Source organism: Panicum virgatum, chromosome 4N (assembly GCF_016808335.1).
Source record: "Panicum virgatum strain AP13 chromosome 4N, P.virgatum_v5, whole genome shotgun sequence".
Taxonomy (NCBI): domain Eukaryota; kingdom Viridiplantae; phylum Streptophyta; class Magnoliopsida; order Poales; family Poaceae; genus Panicum; species Panicum virgatum.
The window spans coordinates 23,128,600-23,151,002 of record NC_053148.1 but is presented as its reverse complement, the minus strand read 5'-3'; the positions used below and the strand labels follow the sequence as shown (position 1 = coordinate 23,151,002).

The 22,403-nt window shown below is 44.1% G+C and overlaps 1 protein-coding gene across 1 annotated transcript; it reads right to left on the bottom strand.

The window, feature by feature from the left end:
• Positions 1-2,521: 2,521 nt before the first annotated feature.
• On the bottom strand, positions 2,522-4,914 carry LOC120669783 (beta-1,2-xylosyltransferease XAX1-like). The gene is made up of 3 exons (XM_039949626.1): positions 4,509-4,914; positions 4,192-4,389; positions 2,522-4,000 (listed from the first exon to the last, which is right to left on the bottom strand). Exons 1-3 carry the CDS (start codon positions 4,708-4,710, stop codon positions 2,808-2,810), a joined length of 1,593 nt encoding a protein of 530 aa, XP_039805560.1. The 5' UTR covers positions 4,711-4,914; the 3' UTR covers positions 2,522-2,807.
• Positions 4,915-22,403: the final 17,489 nt, after the last annotated feature.

Below are 22,403 nucleotides of genomic sequence, written 5' to 3'. Positions count from 1 at the left end.
AAAATAATCTAGCTTGTCGACAATGGAGGGGAAGTATAAAGTGTTGTTTTTGTAGTCTGGATGAAACCATTCAACATCTTTTCTTTGATTGTCAAATGGCTAGAATTATCTGGAGGATTGTACAAGTTTCTTTTAATATTTCACCGCCTGTGAGCATCTTTCATATGTTTAATGGGTGGTTAAATGAGATTAACAAGGAACTTATGTACAAAATTTTGGTTGGAGCATTTGCCTTATGTTGGACAATTTGGTTAAGTAGAAATGACATGGTTTTTAACAACTTTCGAGCTGTTACTCCTCTGCAGGTTATCTTCCGAGGAACTCACTGGATCCGTTTTTGTGCATTGCAGCATAAGGATGACGACCGACCTCACGTTCTTATGGGTTGTCATGTGATTGAGACCACGTCTGTGGAGATTTTTGCCTCAAATGGATGGTCTGTTAGCAATAGAATTGCTTTTCGGTGATTTTGGACTTGTGTTTGAGACCTGATTTCTTTTCTTTGAGCTTGGGACGTACTTGTGTGTAATAACATACAACTATATGTATAGTTTCATGTAGAGCCTGGAATATTGAAATATATTCCTTTTTCTAAAAATGAATCAGATGCAATAAATCTCAGTCCATCAGCTAGTATATTCCCCGGTAACAACTGATAAAACATGATACTTGGGTTCTTGTCATATCCTAGCTGTTGTACAAAGTCCTCAAACCATAGAGGCGACCATGTACCCCCTTAATCCTATCAAACCAGTCAACTTTCTCACCCACATAATTCCTTAGATGACCAAAACAGAGCCCCATGATGAACCTCTATAGAGAATTCCTCTCTACTAGTACCTACATTACAGACACACAAAGCCACAACCTTAGCTATAACCAATTGTGCGAAAACCCTAGAATTTTTCCCCAAATCCATGATCTCATATTCCAAATTGAAGTTTTCCTGTGGTAACATCCACCTGGTGCTACACTTTCAATATGCCTAATCCTAGAACTAAAATTGTGGTGAAAGAGATTAACTCATCGTACTCGGCGCTGCTTCTCCACTCCCTTTCTAACCACCATCCTTCCATGTTGTAGTCGTACATTGTTCTAGCTTTGTGTTAATTTCTTCCGCACTGCTATTATCCTTGACATGCTTTTCCACCATGCTCTTTGGTTGTCGCCTCCAGGCCCACCCTAGTCGGTCTCGTCACCGTCAACAAGGTTAACGACGAGCAAGGAGGGGGTAGTAGGGAAGAAATGAGAGGCATGATACATCAAGGGGTTTCTATGGAAGTTAATAAGGCTCATCACTCTTCGAAGCGACATAAGCTGGCACAGTGGCAGAGCCTCGTCAACTCATGACATGCGGTGGCATTCGATTCAAGGAAAACGAGGCCCAAATAGTTTTTAGGGGCCTAATGTGCATTTTGCGAGTTTATGGACTGATATGACAAAGTGTTACATGTTGTAGGACTGGGATTGCACTTTACTCATGATGATAAATATGATGGACATGTCCCTACTAAAAATCCACTAACAGCTCGGATTTGCTGCAATTGTTTTGGCACCATGCATCAATGCTAGTGAAACCGATTTAAACTTCCACGTTTAAGCATTTGTGAGAATGCAAAGTCTCCAATTTTATTAAACATGTGTTAGGACACATCTATGTTAGGGTGTGTTGGTGAGTTATTTTAGACTAATTTTCAATAGCAGAGGTGATCATTTTTTATACAGCATAATAGATCTAATTGCTATTATTATCAACGATGAATGAAGTATGTGATTGATGGCTAGATGGTTTTGGATTTTTTGGAAAATTTATAGAGTTTATCATTTTTCTAGAACATCTCTAGAGGATTATTGTGGATGTTCCAAAAAGAGTATCAAATTAGTAATAATAAGAAGAAAAAAGGGCACCCTTCAACTACCATGAAAGCCTGATCTCCAACCTTCAACTATAAAGCAGACATAGAAGACTATTCAACTGTTGAAATTTGGAAAATTACCCCCTAGGGTGGTTTTACCTTGTATAGGAATTAAAAATTAGTTTAGAGTATTATAAATATATATTTTATATAAAAAATATATGAAACTGGTAACGCGTCTGTTGGTATTATATTTATCAGTTATTTAAATTTAATTTTTATGTTACTTGTTTTTTTGCTTGTAGTGACACCTATCATCTTTTCAGTATATAAAATCTAAATAGCTCTGAATAAAGCACCAAGACGTAGGTTGTATTTTTGGAAAAAATAGTATCATTGTCATTTTTTAGTTTAAATGAATTGATTTTTATTTTTTAATATCAAACTATAATTTTCTAATTATGAAGAAATAGAAAACAACCTGAAAGACTATGTTCATCTGGTTCCACAGCTGGATGATCTCTGATATCCGATTTTATAGTTCAGGCTTGAAAATCGTACTAATATAAGATGCTAGTTGGAAGGTGGAAATTGGACTTTTGTTGTAATAAAATTGAGAAGTTTCAAATAGAAAACTAACCTTTTTTGTTCTAATACAGCATTGCTGATTTGAATATATTTCCTGTTAAATCAATTAACTTAGTAGCTGTCGCTAAATTAGCTTCTCAGAACGACTTGCCAAACAGCCTCGCAAATGAAAATAAACAATTTAGTAGCTGACATAAATGGGGGGGGGGGGGGGGGGGGGTGGGGAGAGAGAGAGTAAAAAAATGAACGAAAGCACCCCTGTACCGCATCTGTGCTGGCCTATCCGAATTGTCCATTTGTCCCCATCCAACCACACAAATGGAACCAAACCAGCAAACCAAAGGGGAATCGATCAGGCTTCTCCTACTCCTGCAACTCGTCGAGCGCCTTGAGCAAGAACGGCTTGAACCTTGTCATGTTGACCATGACATCCTGCTTCATGATGATCTCGGCGATCGCTGGCCACCCTTCCCCGTGGATGCGCATTGGGTTCATGAACACGTAGTGGTCCCTGGGGTACTTGTCTTTGAGCGTCGTCTCCTCCTCCGAGACGTAGTACTCCACGTACCGGAGCCGCATGTCCCGCGCCGGCTGCCCGTAGAAGTTGGTCGCCATCCAGTCCATCTTCCCCCACGGCACGATCTGCACCAGCACGGCGCCCGTCGGCAGGAAGATCTGGTTCGTCAGCCCGGCACCGTGCACTGCCAGGAGAACGTCGGCGGCGTTCACGCGTTCCGCAAAGCCGCGCACGTCCCCGCCGGCCTCCGCCACGGTCACCGTGAAGCCGAGCTCCTCGCACATCGCCGATACCTCCCGCAGGTTGAGCAGCTTCCGCGTGCCCTTGCGCTCGATGATGAGCATCTTGGGCGTGGCGCCGGTCTCCTCTCCGAGCACGGCCGGGGAGTCGCGGGGCAGGGCGAAGGCGCGGCGGAGGAACCGGTTGTAGTCGACCATGGAGTAGTTGTGCGGGTTGCGCGTCGGGTGCGGGGAGATGATGAGGTCGCGGTCACGGTACATCCCGAGGTGGCCTACCCGGAAGCAGTGCAACCCCTCGTCCTTGTCGAAGTTGATCACGTCGTAGTTGGAGAGCTTCTTGAGCAGAGGCGTGAACTTGTGCACCCACCACGGCTTGAAGTTGGTGATGAGGAGCTGCACCTCGCCCTTGAGGTGGGCCGTGGTGAGGAACAGCGGGATCAGCACGTCCGTGTTGTCGTGGAAGAAGTTGTCCGTGTACCCGGCCACGGAGAAGACCACCACGGGGACGTCGTGCCGCCGCGTGCACTCTGGTGCGGCCTCGGCCGAGGACACGGACTTGATCGTGACCTCCACGACGCCCGGGAGGAGGAAGTCGTCCTTACGGGCGAACGGGCGGATCTTCTTCTCGCCGTTGGCGTCGAAGGGGCCGGCGCCGGACGGGTTCACGAAGTACATGGTTTTCTCCTTGGGGCTGATCCGGATGTCGCCGGTGAGCTCGCACACCGGCGGGCGCGCGTACGGGAAACCCTCGTCAACGCCGTTCTCGTCGCAGGTGATCTTGGCCTCCGTGGCGGAAGCAGCTGAAGAAACACAAATACAGTGGACTCATTTGTATATGCCTTGATTACAACGTGCTGGTACACGAACTAATTAAATCGCATCGAGATACGAATTCAAGTTTATATCAAATTCTTTTAGGGAATCAGAATTAATCGGACAGAGTGTTGTCATATCATACAAGAGGGGAAAAAAAACAAATACGATTCCTCACCTGGCTTCGTCGCCGCCGGGTCCTCCTGTTCATCCTTTCTTGTGACCTCTGGTATGTTGGCCATGTTGGGGTCCGCCTCAGGGTCCGTAACATCCTTCTGCTCCTCCACTTCGGTCTTCTGCTCCACCGGCGTAGCCTCTGTTGCCGGCACCGTCGTGGTTGCCGGCGGCGCGTTCCTCAACACCAGGGCCGAGCTATCTGTTGACCGTCAATTAACACAGGGAACTTCCCCAAGTAAGCAAGAGCATGCAGAACTACCCAGACATGCAATCCAAGAAACGATTTCTTCATCGGAATCGGATTCAAAGGCCCCTTACCGAAAACTGGCGAGTAGATAGCGAAGAGCCTGGCAAAGGACAGGTAGGTGAGCAGCGCGAGGCAGCAGCCGGCCACCAGCCCGATGCCCAACTTCTTGGGCTCGATCTTGCCGAGTTCCTTGGCAAGCCGCGGCCCTCTCCGGTCGCCGGCCGACGGCCCCGGCGGCTTGGACGGCCGCGAGTACGCCGTTGACGACGCCATCACCGCCCACGCACACAATGGAACAAAACACGCACCTTCCAGGCAGGGTTGCTACTGATATATCAGCGATCGGTACTGCGCCGCGCCTCTTTCTTCTAAAGCTTAAAAAAAAATCGGGCAGGCCCCGGTGATGTAACATGTGCGGAGCGATGATTGATCTGTTGGGAAATGAGTTGTATTTTGTATATCTCGTTGTTCGTTGGGCTGGTTGGTGGTGGCGCGAGTACGACGACTAACGGAGAGGCGGCTTCGTCGTCCGTCTCCTTCCCTCCCTCTGTTTGACTTGTCCAGAGCCAGTGCACAATAATTAGGATTGCTTACCTAATTCCATGTTAGCTAGCAGTTAGCACTAGGACTCATCTATCCATCTTTTATTCGAATTTTGCCGTCACTGCTGTTCAATAAACTTTCCCTTGATGGTTTGGTTGGCTTGGTGATGGAAATGGTATCACAAGGATGGAGACTCGGCCTACTGCCTGCTCAGAGGCACGGGGTGGAAAAAGTCGCCGGGAGACTAGGCCTACTGCCTGCTCGCTTTGACACTCCACCCCGTGCCTCTGAGCTGGGTCGCCGCTGTCCGTGCCGGTCCGGAGGATTCCATCGGTTAGGCTTTTTTGATCCCGTCGTCCGCTGCCAACTTTGTCAGCGATAATTTTCCTGTCATCTTTGCGAAATGATCTTTGAAGCACATCTAGACCGATAGATGCTAATGATAAATTTTAGTAATTAATAACAATCGTATGTGACTAACATGTGTTTTGAAGGAAAAATCAATGATTAGATTAGTCTCATATAAAATATAAAATGAGACCCCTCAATTCGAAACAATCATGCGTGCCAAGAACTCAATTTCAAAGATTAAGGACATTTCTAATCTCATGTGCCACAAGGAGATGAAGGACACTTGATTTAGCTACGTTTTATAGTTTCTAGTTCTTGACCGTACTATTAAGAAGGGTTCGTGAGTTAGTAGTTTGACCAAAACTGAGTTGGCCTTAGAAATCTTGCACACTCGCTCAAAAACAGCCCATGATAGTCAAAAGAAGTTAACACAACACTTGGAAGAAGAAACAATCGAAGTTACATTCAACTCCAAGTTAATTCAGCTGAAAATCAAGAAAAACTGCAGCATCGGTTTAACCGATGCCTTAGCATCGGTGCATCCGACGCTTGGCGGAAGTTCCGACGCCCCTGTCGGTCTATCTTCTCTGGATACAAGGGGAAATCAAGTCAACAATCTCTATAGCACCGGTTGAACCGATGGTCCCAAGCAAAACACCGGTACATTAGATGTACTTTGTTCCAGAGAGCATGTTTTGGTGGACCTCAACTCGTCTTCAGCACCGGTTAAACTGACGCTTAAGAATCAACCATCGGTGCATTGGATGTATTATGTTCCAGAAAGCTTGTTTGAGTTGATCAGTGAACCTCTTTAGCACTGGTTGAACCGATGCCCCTACGGAGCATGCACCGGTGTAATGATGCAAGCCTGGATACTGTGTCAGAACCCCCAACAGCTACTATTTGGACACAGAGAGACCGGTTGAACCGACGCCTTCAATTTCTCACCCGTCGGTTCTTCCGATGGTCACGATTTTTCTGCAGTGGACTTCCAACGGCTATGTGACCCTCTTCACTCTATATAAGGGCACCCCCTAGCTCATTTTAACTGCTTTTGACGCATTAAATACCTGAGGCCACCCTTGAGAAGAAGAGAGAGTGCTTTGAGCAAAAGAGTGAAGATCTAGTGCATTGATTGTGCTTCAACCTTGAAGAATTCAACCTTTACAAGTGTAGTAATGCGTCAACTGAGTGTGCTTGAGTTAGGGTCAACTGAGTGTAGGTCAAGTGAAGGCTTAGGAGCTTGTTACTCTTGGTGTTTGACGGCACCTAGCCGGTCTCGGTGATCGGGAGGTTCTTGGTGAGCTCTTGGAGTTTGTGGGAGCCCCAAGACAAGAAACTTGTACACGGTGTGAAGCTCGCCGTTCCGGAGATGGAGAAAGAGCATTCTTAGTGATCACTTACTCCTTGGTGAAGCAAGGGAGCGATACCCTTGTGTGGTTGCTCGATACCATGGAAAAAAATCCGGTTGTCTCGTGTCCTTCGTATTTACATTCAAGCATTAAATTTTCTTTATTGTGATCTTGCTCTTCTTTCCTTGTTTGTTTGACTAGGACAATGGCATGATAGTTTGATCTCTTTACTAGAACTTGTTCTTACTAGTGTGTTTCTTTCTAGGAAAGATGATCATATTAGTATGTTCTCCTACCTAAGGACCCTTTGCTAGTGTGCTCTAGTCAGTAGGTTTCAAATTTGTAGATTGGGCAATACTAGTCTAGGTTAAGGACTCTCTAGAAATTTGAAAAGTCCCAATTCAACTCCCCTTCTTGGCCTCGATCCTTTCAATTGGTATCAGAGCTTAGACTCTCTTTTCATGGGCTTAAAATCCTAGAGATGGCCCCGTGGAGTAGTGGACCACCCAAACTTGATGGGAGAAACTATAGCTATTGAAAAGCCCGCATGACGGGTTACCTAGAGGCTCTCCATGTCATATGTTGGGAGGTCACCGAAAAACCTATTGTTGGTAATTGGAGTGAAGACCAAGTTAAGTACCATGCTAGAGCCAAGAATGCTTTATTTTATGCTCTTAGTGAGGACATATTTGCGCGTGTCCATAGCAAGAAAACGGCTCACGAAGTTTGGAAAGAGTTTGAGATCATTCATGTTGGGTCTACAAAGCTTCGTGAGGAGAAGTACCAAGTGCTTAAGGAGAAACTCAATGATTTCAAAATGTTCCCCAATGAGTTAGTTGAACAAATATATTCTAGATTGAATGTACTTGTTGAGGATATTAATGCTCTTGAAATTTCTCCTTTGACTACTAGTGACATCATCCGGAAGGTCATACATTCTCTACACAAGCCCAAGTACAACATTGTCACCGCATTGCTTTATGAGAAGGATCTTGCAACACTTGAAGTTGGTGAGGTCATTGGAAAAATTCGGTCTCATGAGATGTTTCTCATGGGCGAAGTTGATCCTCCAAATGCCAAGAAGGATCTTGCACTTAAAGCTAAGAGTGATCACAAGTCCAAAAAGTAAAACAAGTGCAAGGCTCCCTCACCAAGCTCAAGTGATGATGAAGCTAGTGAAGATTCAAGCGATGAAGATGGTGATGTTGAGCTTGCACTCCTCATGAGAAAGACCTCCAAGATGATGTCAAGATTAAATAAGAAAAAGTACAACTATGATCCAAAGAAGAACAAATTCTGTACCCGGAAAAGCAATGACAATGCCAAGAAGATGTGCTACAATTGTGGCAAATATGGGCATCTCTCCTATGATTGCCCCGAACCCTCAAAGCTCAACAAGAAGCAAGATGATGATGACAATCATAACAAGCACTCAAAAAAAGCCATGAGAAGAAAGACTTCAAGAAGAAAAGGTTTTTCAAGAGAAAAGAAGATATCAAGGCTTTTCTTGGAGAATGAATCACCGATGGTGAATCCTCAAATGAAGATTCAAGTGATGATGAATCCAAGAAGAAGATAATGGGGATTGCCATGCATGATGACGGTGATGATGAGCCACCTCTACCTCCAGCCCCCATGTGTCTCATGGCAAGAGGTAACTTTAAGGTGAGCGATGATGACAACTCCTCTAGTGATGAAAGTGAACATGGTTTATCTCCTAATGAAGTGCAAACCATCCTAGATGAGTACCAATAAGTGATCAAGAAGTACAAATCTAAATACAAAGTTTTTGAAAATGAGTATGGTAAGTTTAAGGCCTCGAATAATGAGTTGCTTATTAGACACAATGAGATAGTAGAAACTCATGATACATATATTGTTTCTAGCAAGCAACTTAGAGAGGAGCATGACAAGTTACTTGCTAAGCACAATGAATTGAATGTTAAACATGAGAAAGTAGTTGTGTTTAATAAGTCACTTACTTCATGCAACAAGAAACTTAAGCTTGATTATGCCAACTTAAGCATAAAGTATCAAGAACTTGACCTTGCCTTTGATGCCTTGGATGAAGAACTAAAAGAAACTCAAAAAGAAGTCATCAAAGTCAACATATCTACTTCTTGTGATGATCTTGTGGAGTTGCCTCACCCTACTACTTGTCATCATACTTCTCCTTCTTGTTGAAAGACTAACCATGACAGAGAGAAACAACTTGAGGAGGAACTTGAAAGCCTGAACAAATGCATGTTCAATGTGATAAGGGGAGAATACTTGCATAAGGAGATTCTCTTCCATAATGCAAGGCACTTTGGGACAAATGGACTTGGATCATTTCCCAAGCATCCGGAAAATTGTCCCAAGTCGCCGGAGCTCAAGGCATGCTTCAACAAGGAAGTTGGCTCATATTGCCAACATTGTCAAATCACCGGACATCATACAAGGGAGTGTCCAATTCCTACTCGCCCACCTCCTACCTTGCCTCCTAATTACAAGTCTCAATTCAATGAACATCATTTCTTGTTAAGCAAGCTTAAAAGTGGTAAGGTTGAGGCAATATTCATTGGCACTCACATGAAGGGAAAACTACCACGCCAACTATGGGTTACTAAAGCTTTAGTAACTCATGTCAAAGGACCCAAACTTGCTTGGGTTCCCAAACCTCAAAAGTGATTCATTTGTGTGTAGGTGAACTACAAAGCCGGTGGAAAGCATTGGATGCTTAATAGCGGATGTACACAACACTTGACCAGCTATGTAAAAATGTTCACCTCACTAGATAAAGATGTGGGCGATCATGAATATGTCACCTTTGGTGATAACTCAAAAGGAAAAGTGGTAGGTTTGGGTAAGGTAGCAATTACCAAAGATCTTTTTATCTCTAATGTGTTGCTTGTTGAGTCGGTTAGTTTCAATTTGTTATCTATTGCTCAACTTTGTGATTTAGGACTAATATGCACCTTTAGTGATAGTGAGGTTGTAGTGACAAGCAAGGAGGACAAGAGCTTAATATTCAAAGGATTTCGACATGGTAACATTTATCTTGTTGATTTCTCATCTAATGATGCAAGCTTGGCGACATGTCTCTTCTCCAAAAACTCCATGGGTTGGTTTTGGCATCGCCGCATTCCTCATATTGGCATGAGCCAACTCAAGAAGGCCTTCAAACGAGGTATGGTGGTTGGTGTCAAAGATGTTACATTTGACAAAAACAAATTGTGTAGTGCTTGTCAAGCCGGGAAGCAATTTGCATCATCACATCCCATGAAGGCTTATTTATCAACATCAAGAAGTTTGGAGATACTACACATGGATCTCTTTGGGTCAACCACCTACAAAAGTCTTGGCGGTAATCTGTATTGTCTTGTAATTGTTGATGATTACTTTAGATATACTTGGACTTTCTTTTTAGAAGACAAGAGCAAGACTATGGGGATCTTCAAGACTTTTGTCAAGCAGGCTCAAAATGAATTTGAGTCAAGTGTTGTGAAGCTCCGGAGTGACAATGGAACGGAGTTTAGAAACACTCAAGTTGAAGAGTTTTGCAATGACATTGGCATCAAGCATGAATTCTCATCAACTTACACACCCCAATAAAATAGAGTGGTGGAGAGGAAGAATAGGACCTTGATCACTCTTGCAAGAGCTATGTTGGATGATTATGGTATCTCACAAAGATTTTGGGCGGAAGCCATCAACACCGCATGTCATGCATCCAACCGGGTCTATCTTCACCGCTTCTTGAAGAAGACGCCCTATGAACTTCTCATTGGGAGGAAGCCCAACGTCTCATAAATTCAGGTCTTCGGTTGCAAATGCTACATCTACAAGAAAAGGAAGCACCTAGGCAAGTTTGAAAGTAGATGTGATGTTGATTTTCTTGTTGGTTACTCATCAAACTCCAAAGTATATCGAGTATTCAATAATGCCACACGCATGATTGAAGAAACTTGTGATGTGAAGTTTGATGAGACTAATGGCTCCCAAGGGGACGAATTTTCTTGTGATGAGGTAGGTGATGAACCACTAAGGGAAGTCATGAAGAACATAGCCATTGGGCAAGTCAACCCAAAGGAGGAAGTTGGGGAGCTATCAAGTTCATCCACTCAAGTTGAAGCCACTTCCAAGGATGACTCCAAGGTTGAAGAGAAGAGTATACCATCACATCACCATTATGAGTCATCCGATGAAGAAGATGGCGCCTCACATCCTCCTCATGACACCCAAGATGAACAAGTGGTTGAAGAACAACTTCCATTTGATGACACACACATCACAAGTGAACAAGCCCAAACTCAAACCCAAGATGTCGAACCACTAGAAGATTCATCGTCTCAATCACAAGAGAGGCTCACAAGAACTTCAAGGAATCATCCCATTGACTTGGTCATGGGTGACCCCTCCGGTGGAGTAAGAACTCGTAGACGTCAATATGCCTCTTTTTGTGAAGATTACTCGTTTGTTTCTTGCTTGGAACCCACAAATGTAGATGAAGCTCTTGAGGACCCGGATTGGGTGATGGCCATGCAAGAAGAGCTCAACAACTTCACCCGCAATGAAGTTTGGGTTCTTGAAGAACATCCTCAAGACAAGAATGTCAATGGTACTAAGTGGGTCTTCCGCAACAAACAAGATTAGCATGGTGTAGTGGTTCGCAACAAGGCAAGACTTGTGGCAAAGGGCTTTGCACAAGTTGAAGGGTTGGATTTTGGTGAAACATTTGCCCCCGTTGCAAGACTTGAAACCATCCGCATCCTTTTAGCGTACGCTTCACATCACAACATGAAACTCTTTCAAATGAATGTGAAGAGTGCGTTCTTAAATGGCTTTATTAATGAGTTGGTGTTTGTTGGACAACCTCCTGGGTTTGAGGACTCTAGATATCCTAATCATGTTTATAGGTTGCACAAGGCGCTCTACGGGCTCAAGCAAGCGCCAAGGGCTTGGTATGAACGCCTTCGTGACTTCCTTCTCAACAAGGGCTTCAAGATCGGAAGGGTGTATACAACTTTATTCACAAGAATCATCAATGAAGAGCTATTCGTATGTCAAATCTATGTTGATGATATCATTTTTGGTTCAACTAACCCCACGCTTTGCAAGGAATTTAGAGAAATGATGGCTAGGGAATTCGAGATGTCCATGATCGGTGAGCTCAATTTCTTCCTTGGATTTCAAATCAAGCAATTGAAGGAAGGGACTTTTATCCATCAAAAAAGTATACAAAGGATATTCTCAAGAAATTCAAGATGGATGATTGCAAGCCGATCAAGACTCCAATGCTAACAAATGGACATCTTGACTTGGATGAGGGAGGTAAATCGGTTGACCAAACTCTCTATCGTTCCATGATTGGGTCGCTTCTTTACCTAACCGCATCTAGGTCCGATATCATGTTTAGCATATGCATGTGTGTCCGCTTTCAAGCCAATCCTAAGGAATCACACCTTAGTGCCGTTAAGTGGATCTTTAGATATCTCAAGCATACGCCTAGCATAGGCTTGTGGTTCCCCAAAGGCGCTAGTTTTACGCTCTTGAGATACTCGGATTCGGACTTTGTCGGATGTCGTGTGGATCGCAAGAGCACTTCGGGTGGGTGCCACTTGCTAGGGCGTTCCTTAGTCTCTTGGTCGTTAAAGAAACAAAATTCCGTGGCCTTGTCAACCGCGGAGGTGGAATATATTGCCGTAGGGGCTTGTTGTGCTCAAATCCTCTACATGAAGCAAAGCCTCTTGGACTATAGTGTAGTATTAGATAGGATCCTGCTCCTTTGTGATAACGAGAGTGCCGTTAAAATTGCTAATAACCCGGTTCAACACTCTCGCACCAAGCACATAGATATTCGTCATCACTTTCTAAGAGATCATGTGGCAAGGAATGATATACTACTTTATGGTGTTCGTTCCGAAGATCAATTGGCGGATATCTTCACAAAACCTCTAGATGAGAGCACATTTTGTAGGTAGCGAAGTGAGCTTAATGTTCTAGATGCTTCTAACGTCATGTAAATGCCTTGTCATATAGATGCATTTCATATGTATCTATGCTAGGAGCTTGTCTAACCTAGTCAAGATAGTGATGAACATGGGTCTTGCATGAGCTGGTGGTCTTGGTTTCGCTCATGGCATGAAGAATGGTTCATCATGAAGAAGCTTGCCAAGGGTTCAAACTTGACAAGATAGATTTAAATTCTTGCGATGCATGTGCTTGTCATATAGAATGCATCCATGTTTAATTTCTCGCTTTGCATTGGTATTTCATCACGTTAGTAGCATCACAAGGGAGCAAATCACACTTCGAGAAAGATATTCATGCTAAATATGATATATCAACTCTACAAGGGTGATAAGATCAATGTTGCGCTTTCATGCCTATTGAGCCACGTCCTATCGAACTTAAAGTTTCAATCTCTATGTTCATAGGCAAAGTGGCTCATACATTTGGTTTTTCTGTTTAAACCCTGCTTGGATCTTAATTTGCCTATGTTTATGTAAAAGCTTCCGAGCACTATAAGTATGAGTATTTGAGTGGTGAGTTTGTCTCTCGAAAATGGTCTAAATTGAACATTTATGGCTTCGGTTTTTGATATTTGGATCAGAAGTAGAGTTTGTAGTTATGCAGCAAATTCTCCTAACCACCAGTTAAACAGACGCCCTGTTTTCTCCTGCATCAGTTCAACATGTGCTTAAGTCTTCGTGGCTCGATTTCTGCATCATCTCTGGACAAAAATCCGACAGTTAAACCGACGGCCACCGGTGCATCCGATGGTTGGCGGATGAACCGATGCCCTTGCATCGGTTCTTCCAGTGCTGCTGCGTGGAGTTTTGGCCATTGCAGCGTCTCTGGACCTTCCTCCTGCAGTTGCATCGATGCCCACCGGTGTAATCTAGGGTTTGCGGGCCCGCTCGTTCAGTTACACTTATCCCTCCTGCGGGCCCCGCGTGTCAATCTCATGCCCTTCTCTTCTCCACGCGAACCGCCGCGCCCGTGCTCCCGCTCAACCGCTCGTACGCCGCCGCCACTCTGAGTCCGCGCACACCCACTGCTCCAAGCCGCCGCCGCTGCCATTACTCCGTGCCGCTGCCAGTACTCCGCGCCGCCGCTATGCATCGACCACCGCCGCACCGCCGTGCTCATGCCCGCGCGTCACCCTGCACCTGCGCACCTCCGCCCGCTCACCGCGCCGCCGCTCACCGCCGCTTGTGCCGCCGCTCGCTGCCGCCAACGTGCCCTCTCCATGCGTGCAACCTCCCCTGCTTCACGCTCTCTCCCACGCGCGCGCACTCAAGCCTGTTCTGTGTCCTCTCCATTTTAAGCTTGTGTGCCCTTCAGGTGCTCGGTGAATTGCCTCCAAGGCAATTTCGTCGATTTCTTCGTGTCTCTTCTCGGTTTAGCAAGGGTATGGTGCTGCACCTCCTAGCATGTGTTGTATCTCGATTTCTTACCCTTTACACACATGTTCACATATATCCTTGCCTTGCTCACTCACATCTAATCTTGGCACTTCAATGTTATATTCCTTTAGTGTGTTAGTGAGTTGTTATCCACTAGATGTTCACTCTTAGGCTCAGATCGTTCTATGCTGTGCTTAAGGACTTCTTATCTCTAGAACATATCTCGTATATTTATAATTCCTTGTCTTAACTCTATAATCTTCCACCAATTCTCTGTGACAGATGGCAGGAGACAAAAAGGGCAAGGGCAAGCAGGTTGTGCAGCAAAAGAAGAAGTGCACACGTGAGGACCGAGAGTGAGAGAGAGAGCAGAGGCAGTTGTAGATGCAGCAGACAGGCAGGGTTCGCTCAGGATCAGGGATCCTCAGGTTTAGAGGGAGCCACAGCAGTTGTTACGCCGCTCAGGGCGTACTTGTTAGCCTGAGGTCACCCAGACCACACCTTAGTCCCGCTATGGACCCCGGACTCGAGGTGGTGGTACTCAGAGGGGAGCAGGCCGTGCATAGCAGCAGCACACCGGCAGTGGCATCGAGGCAGGAGGTCAGGACAGTGGTGAGGTTGAGTTATTGGATCTCGGGGGTATTCCAGGACCTAGGGTCAAGAGGTTGAGATATGTCACCCCTGAGACGTGGTTTCCTGAGAAAAGGGATATTGGAGTTGACCGTCGCTTTCACACTCTGCTCCAGGAGTCCTTTTACCACGCTTATTGCCAGATGGACATCAAGATCAGTGAGCACAAGATGCTTCACTGGATGGCTATGCGTGTGGCAGCCGGTGGAGTTCTAGTACTCCCCTTCTTCGAGCACTACGATGGGCTGCCGGCACTACTCAGTGAGAGGTCCAGATACATCCGCGAGTGGGTACGCGTGTTCTACGCTACCTTGTTTATGGAGGAGGACAAGCAGTTTATTGATTTCATGTTCCAGGAGAGGCACTATCGTTTGACTCGCGCCAGATTGGCTACCCTGCTTGGAGTTCGGATTGCCGAGGAGCCCCACTACTTGCACTATCAGGCTTATGGCAATACGGTGCCCCCTCGTCGCCCTCACGAGACCCACTTTCCGTCTGACGAGGAGGTCAGTGTGCTTTTCCAGCAGCCATTTTTGCCTGGCACTCCTAGGACTCCGGACAGGCTGACTCCCATGGCACACACTATCCATCTTGCTCTGTGGAAGAGTCTGCTATTCAGGATAAGCTACAATGAGGGGATCATAGCTCTGCAGCAGTGGCTATTACTGTACATCATGACAGGTCGAGACTTTGACCTTGTCGACTTCTTCATCTGCGAGCTAGAGGACGTGATCATGGATGGGATGACAGTTCACCGTCGTCACCCCTTCGCTCACTGGATCTGCTGGATTCTTGCCCAGCTCAGTTAGAATGCTCATATGGATGAGCTAGCGCAATCGAGGATGCACTTAACAATTTACTCACCTACTACTCCTCGAGACGGCCGCCGCGGCCCGAGAGGCCAGCGCAGAGCACAACAGGTTTTGGATGAGCGTGCCTTGGCTGAGGGCAGAGTTGCAGATGATCCCATAGCAGCTGAGGACACTTCACTCGTTGCTGCAGAGGCCCAGCTCCCGCACTACTTGGTCACTGACTCTGAGGACTCTGAGGATGACGAGGACTACATACCCACTATTACTGTCCCTCGAGGTGCTCATGATGATGAGGCAGGATCCTCTGGTGCAGCTCGAGTCCCTGCTCCTCCAGTTACCGCTGCTCAGATCACTCAGCCTGATTCACTCGCTGCTATTCTTCAGAGGCTCTCTGACCAGCAGGACAGATTTGCTGCAGCTCAGCTGAGCATGCAAGCCGAGCAGGCTCGCCAGCAGGAGGCCCATACACTTGTACTTGAGGGGATCCTACAGCAGCAGGAGGCCATGAGGTTACAGCTTCAGCAGCAGTCCCAGATTCAGCAGCAGATATTCACATTCTTCTCGGGATGCTTCGGTCAGCTGTACCGTCACACTGGACTGCCTGAGTCTCAGCTCCCGACACCCCAGCAGCTCCAGTTCGACCCTACTACTCCTGCTCCACCTGCTGGTGGCTTTGTGCAGACACCCTTGGCGTCCTTCCCAATGTCACCTCTTCTTCAGACCGGGGTGTTTGCCAGCCCTGCTCCTGCTCCGGCGCCTGCTCCACAGCCTAGTGTCTGGACTGCCGAGTAGCGTGCAGAGTTCCTCAGGCAGCAGCAGGTTCTGCATCAGCTACATCACCCCTCAGCTCAGTCCCTCACGTTTGAGTCACCCTCATAGCCTGAGGTGCTCCGTCCGTCCGCTGTTCGCACTACTCAGCCAGACACGACTCCCGTCATGTCTGCTCCTCCGACGGACTCCACGGTCGTCACCGAGCCAGCTACTACCTCTACTCCGGCTACTTCTGCTACTCCGACGACTCCGGTCGAGCAGAAGTCCTCTTCGGCCGATGAAGACTGGATGGACGACGACGCCGACGACTCCGCCACTCAGTTCTCCACCGGACCGAGAATGAAGACCCCGCCTTCTCCAGCTCAGGACTAGATCGCCTTCCTTTTTGGTGACTTGTTGCCAAAGGGGGAGATAGATAGGGGGAGTAGAGATAGGGGGATCTTAGTGGTTTGTGGCGTGTTTGGATCTTCATGGGTTTTGTGTATGGACATGCCTTTTGGATATTGTATTTGCTCTGTGTTGACATGTCCCTACATGTGCTTTATTTCTAGTAATGCATGCTTGTTTAATCGTGTTTCAATTTCATATCTTTGTATCTCTAATTTGTGTTGTCATCAATCACCAAAAAGGGGGAGATTGAAGTGCATCTAGGCCAATAGATGCTAATGGTAAGTTTCGGTGATTAATAACTACCGTATGCGACTAACATGTGTTTTGAAGGAAAAATCAATGATTAGATTAGTCTCATATGAAATATAAAATGAGACCCCTCAATTCGAAACAATCATGCATGCCAAGGACTAAATTTCAAAGATTAAGGACCTTTCTAGTCTCATGTGTCACAAGGAGATGAAGGACACTTGATTTAGCTAGGTTTTATAGTTTCTAGTTCTTGACCATACTATTAAGAGGGGTTCGTGAGTTAGTAGCTTGACTAAAATTGAGTTGGCCTTAGAAATCTTGCACACTCGCTCAAAAATAGCCCAAGATAGTCAAAAGAAGTCGACACAACACTTGGAAGAAGAAACAATCGAAGTTACATTCAACTCCAAGTCAATTCAGCTGAAAATCAAGAAAAACTGCAGCACCGGTTTAACCGATGCCTTAGCATCGGTGCATCCGACGCTTGGCGGAAGTTCCGACGCACCTATTGGTCTATCTTCTCTGGATACAAGGGGAAATCAAGTCAACAATCTCTATAGCACCGGTTGAACCGATGGTCCCAAGCAAAGCACCGGTGCACTAGATGTACTTTGTTCCAGAGAGCATGTTTTGGTGGACCTCAACTCGTCTTCAGCACCGGTTGAACCGACGCTTAAGAATCAACCATCGGTGCATTGGATGTAGTATGTTCCAGAAAGCTTGTTTGAGTTGATCAGTGAACCTCTTTAGCACCGGTTGAACCGATGCCCCTATGGAGCATGCACTGGTGCAATGACGCAAGCCTGGATACTGTGAAAGAACCCCCAACGGCTACTATTTGGACATAGAGAGACCGGTTGAACCGACGCCTTCAATTTCTCACCCGTCGGTTCTTCCGATGGTCACGATTTTTCTGCAGTGGACTTCCAACGGCTATGTGACCCTCTCCACTCTATATAAGGGCACCCCTTGGCTCATTTGAACTATCTTTGACACATTGAATACCTGAGGCCACCCTTGAGAAGAAGAGAGAGTGCTTTGAGCAAAAGAGTGAAGATCTAGTGCATTGATTGTGCTTCAACCTTGAAGAATTCAACCTTTACAAGTGTAGTAATGCGTCAACTGAGTGTGCTTGAGCTAGGTTCAACTGAGTGTAGGTCAAGTGAAGGCTTAGGAGTTTGTTACTCTTGGTGTTTGACGGCTCCTAGCCGGTCTCGGTGATCGGGAGGTTCTTGGTGAGCTCTTGGAGTTTGTGGGAGCCCCAAGACAAGAAACTTGTACACGGTGTGAAGCTCGCCGTTCCGAAGATGGAGAAGGAGAATTCTTAGTGATCACTTGCTCCTTGGTGAAGCAAGAGAGTGATACCCTTGTGTGGGTGCTCCAACGTGGATTAGGGGGGAGCGTCAACTCGTCGATACCACGGGAAAAAATCCGGTTGTCTCGTGTCCTTCGCATTTACATTCAAGCATTAAATTTCCTTTATTGTGATCTTGCTCTTCTTTGCTTGTTTGTTTGACTAGGACAATGGCATGATAGTTTGATCTCTTGACTAGAACTTGTTCTTGTTAGTGTGTTTCTTCCTAGGAAAGATGATTATGTTAGTATATTCTCCTACCTAAGGACCCTTTGCTAGTGTGCTCTAGTCAGTAGGTTTCAAATTTGTAGATTGGGCAATACTAGTCTAGGTTAATGACTCTCTAGAAATTTGAAAAAGTCCCAATTCAACCCCCCTTCTTGGCCTCGATCCTTTCAATTGATATCAGAGCTTAGACTCTCTTTTCATGGGCTTAAAATCCTAGAGATGGCCCCGGGGAGTAGTGGACCACCCAAACTTGATGGGAGAAGCTATAGCTATTGGAAAGCCCGCATGACGGGTTACCTAGAGGCTCTCCATGTCATATGTTGGGAGGTCACCGAAAAACCTATTGTTGGTGATTGGAGTGAAAACTAAGTTAAGTACCATGCTAGAGCCAAAAATAAGGAAACGACCTGTTAGTTTCCAAGCTCATTACGTGCCGTGATTGCTCTTGTGTTGGGTATAACGCACCTTTCGCCCATGTTGTTGTCATGACTTAGCATTTTGCAATTTCTTAATTATGCTTCTAATAAATATTTGAATTTAGAAAATAAAAAATTGTTGGCCCTTGAAATAATAGAAACTTTCTATAAGGCTCCATTAGAACCTTAGAATTTAATTCCATTCTAATAATTAAAATTTAGGCACAAATCTATTAAGCTAAAATGTTTAAATATGGAATATATGTATACCATTGTGGGTCGGTAGATATTTATCTGTTATATTCTACTATAGAGAAGTGAACCAAATAACGTGCTATAAGTTACGAAATAGAAACATAATATAGAATCAATTTCCATCTCCCAACCTATGAATTTAGGATAAATTTATATCTAAACTTTGGAAAATGGTGGAATATCAAATTCTAAGCCAAATAATCTAGTTTATTAAGTAGATTTCAATTCTTCCAAAACCAGATGATACAAACAAAATCTAAGAGACAGCATCGTTTATTGAAAAGGAAAAGGAAAAGGATTTGCAGTATATCGTTTGAGTATCAGCGTGGATAGACCGAACCTGTATTAATACAAAACGTTTAGGACAATACGTCGGAAATGGTCTCCAATGAGTAACCTCTATATTACTGCTTAATTTAAATATATACTTAATGTCATAACTATCCCTACGTATCTATTTTTAGCTAATATACTTTGCACACTCGCGACCAATAATTCGAAAACTTAGAAGCCGAGGGCTTCAAACAACCTATAGCTTTTCATTAGCTACAGTTCTTTTATTATAATTTTGTACATGATCCAAACATGGTCTAAGTTTTGGACATTGTCATGACATCAAGGTGAAACTTCAGTTATTTTTATTATACTATATCTAAAATCTCTAAATAAATTTTAAAATTATCACTACTACAGAAAATGTTTTAGGGGTAGATAAAATAGCATTTGCAACTAACACAGCTACAAATAGCTATTTGCAGGAGCAGGTAATGTGCCCGCCCCTGAAATACATTTACCAGGGCAAGTCTTGCTGTCACTTGCCTCTAGAAATAGTATTTGTAGGGATAAGTTATGCCATGACCAGCCCCTACAAATAATTTTTTTGAAAATAAAAAAATTTGAAAAAATTTGAACAATAAAAGAAAAAATGAAGAAATATCCTACTAACCAGCAACCACAAGTCCCTCCACTATAGAAGTATAATTTTTTTGACAAAATACTACTTGTGTTGACCGGATTTTGAACAGTTTAACTTTAACCTTGCCGGTACCCTCCTCTCCATCATATTGCACGGTCACTTGTGATCATTTTTTTGTATTAACTCTAAAATTGATTTGTAGAAACGTAAAACGTCACCTGTCCCTAAAAATCATTTCTAGGAATAGTGACACCATCACCCACAACTACAATTATTTGTTGAATTTATTTTTATTCCTTTTATCGAATATATAAACACATATCTGTATACACTCACACAAAATATATTTTAAATATTGCAATTATTTTTTTACATGGTCAAAATATCACAATCACAATACATATGTTCAAATTACTTTCACATTCACATATATTATATTCACATCATATAGTACAACACACGTCCTATAGAGTACAACAATTCAATCTTATAATCCTAAATGGTCTTAAATGAATAATATATGAGATATTAAATATTAGATCTTACCCACTACAATTTTGAAATTTGATATGAAACTACTCTACATTCCAGGTTGTTTGAAAAAAATCAAAACTTTTAGATTTTAAAATAAAAAACTTACAACATTTTTAGACTATTAAATGATCTTAAATGAAAGGATATAAACTATACTCCCTCCGTACTGAAATGTAAGTCATTCTGGCATTTTACCAGATTCATTGAATATTCTCTTAATCTAGACAAACTGTATGTCCAGATTCATTGAACATTATATGAATCTGGATACAATAAAAAACTCCTAGGATAACTTACGAGATCATATGAAAAAATTATAATTTATTTGTGTGGCACCATTAGAGGCGGGTCATACCATCACCCACGTCATGCCATCACCCATTCCTATAAATACATTTTAGGTGCTAATGATGTGGCAAGCTATCCTGAAAATTGGCCACTATTTTCAGGGTGATGGCATCACCCGCCTCTGAAAATGCTATTTGCGGAGGCGAGTGATGGTGTGACCTGCCTCTGGAAATGTCATTTTCAGGGGTGGGTGATGGCATCCCCCGCCGCTGAAAATGGTGTTATTTACAGGATTGGGTGATAGCATCACCTGTCCTTAAAATATATTTCTAGGTGCAGATCAAGTGCTACAATAACCTCTCTCTTCTTTATAGGAGCGAGTTACATTTTGACCCATCATAAAAAAATTGCTTTTACAAATTATTTTTTAGTAGTGCATGGCAGTATTTTTTTAAAAAAAATACATTTCTTTTTCTTTTCTCCAAGCTAATAGTATGAAGTCACTGATAGTCAGGTTACATAAGTTTCAAGCCGAACATTCTCATCAGTACATCAAGTAATATTTATAACCAGATGGAGTAGTTCCGTTCTATATATAATCCATAGGATACAATCCAGTCTCGTTGACCATGTGCTTGCCCGTAGCCCTGTTTAGTGTTTACCATAATTTATATTTTAGCTTCTCAACAGTTCGGACACAAGGAATGCCCTGATTCTACACGAAGTTTGATTGTTCTAGTAACCTTCATGTTTACGCTCTAGCTAGTCTCATTTGCCAGCTCTCAATGGCTTTTACAGGAACCAGAGGCTAGAGTAACCTCCTGCGTCACCTTGACGCTAGTCACATAAAACAAAAAGAATTTCGAATTGAAATTTGGACTGTCAAGCTAATTAGAAGTGTCTTTGTCTTGTAAATTTAAAAGCATCCACACTTAAAACAATCACAGTTTTACTTTGAGTTACACTTGTTTTGGCTTAAATGGCGCAAAACGCAAACTTCATCGAGAAACTAGCACGAATCCTTGTGTTTGTGTAATGCATGTGAGTCGTGTGTGATGCCACCAAACTGGCTTCTCCTAAATGCCGCTAGGAACCAACTACTTTTGAAATTAGGTGGTTTTAACAGGCTAACGGTGCAAAAAAAAAGTATCAAAATAAAATTGCCTTCCAATGAAAAGGCATACACATATTTAAAAGAAACGATAGAATAGTCTGGAATATTAAGAGATTAGTTGAACAGCAGCAATCAGCCTGAACTTCCAAGCACGTACTGCTTCTGAAAACGCTTTCAGCACGCACCACGTCACCAGCTTGCCGCACAACACGACGAGAAGTTCCTGTTGCAGACAGGTCCGCACACGAGATAATTGAACTAGCGCCACTCATCCCTCTTCATTCCTACTGTATACGCACACCTACATGGGACCAGGTCCTCTATCGGATCGGAAGGAAATCATCGAAGAATCGAATAAAACTAGAAAAA

Coding starts and splice junctions, on each gene's coding strand:
- LOC120669783 (XM_039949626.1), bottom strand. CDS start 4,710: ATGGCGTCGTCAACGGCGTACTCGCGGCCGTCCAAGCCGCCGGGGCCG. Junction 4,390..4,508: donor TATCTACTCGCCAGTTTTCG/GTAAGGGGCCTT, acceptor GACGGTCAACAG/ATAGCTCGGCCCTGGTGTTG. Junction 4,001..4,191: donor CCCGGCGGCGACGAAGCCAG/GTGAGGAATCGT, acceptor GTGTTTCTTCAG/CTGCTTCCGCCACGGAGGCC.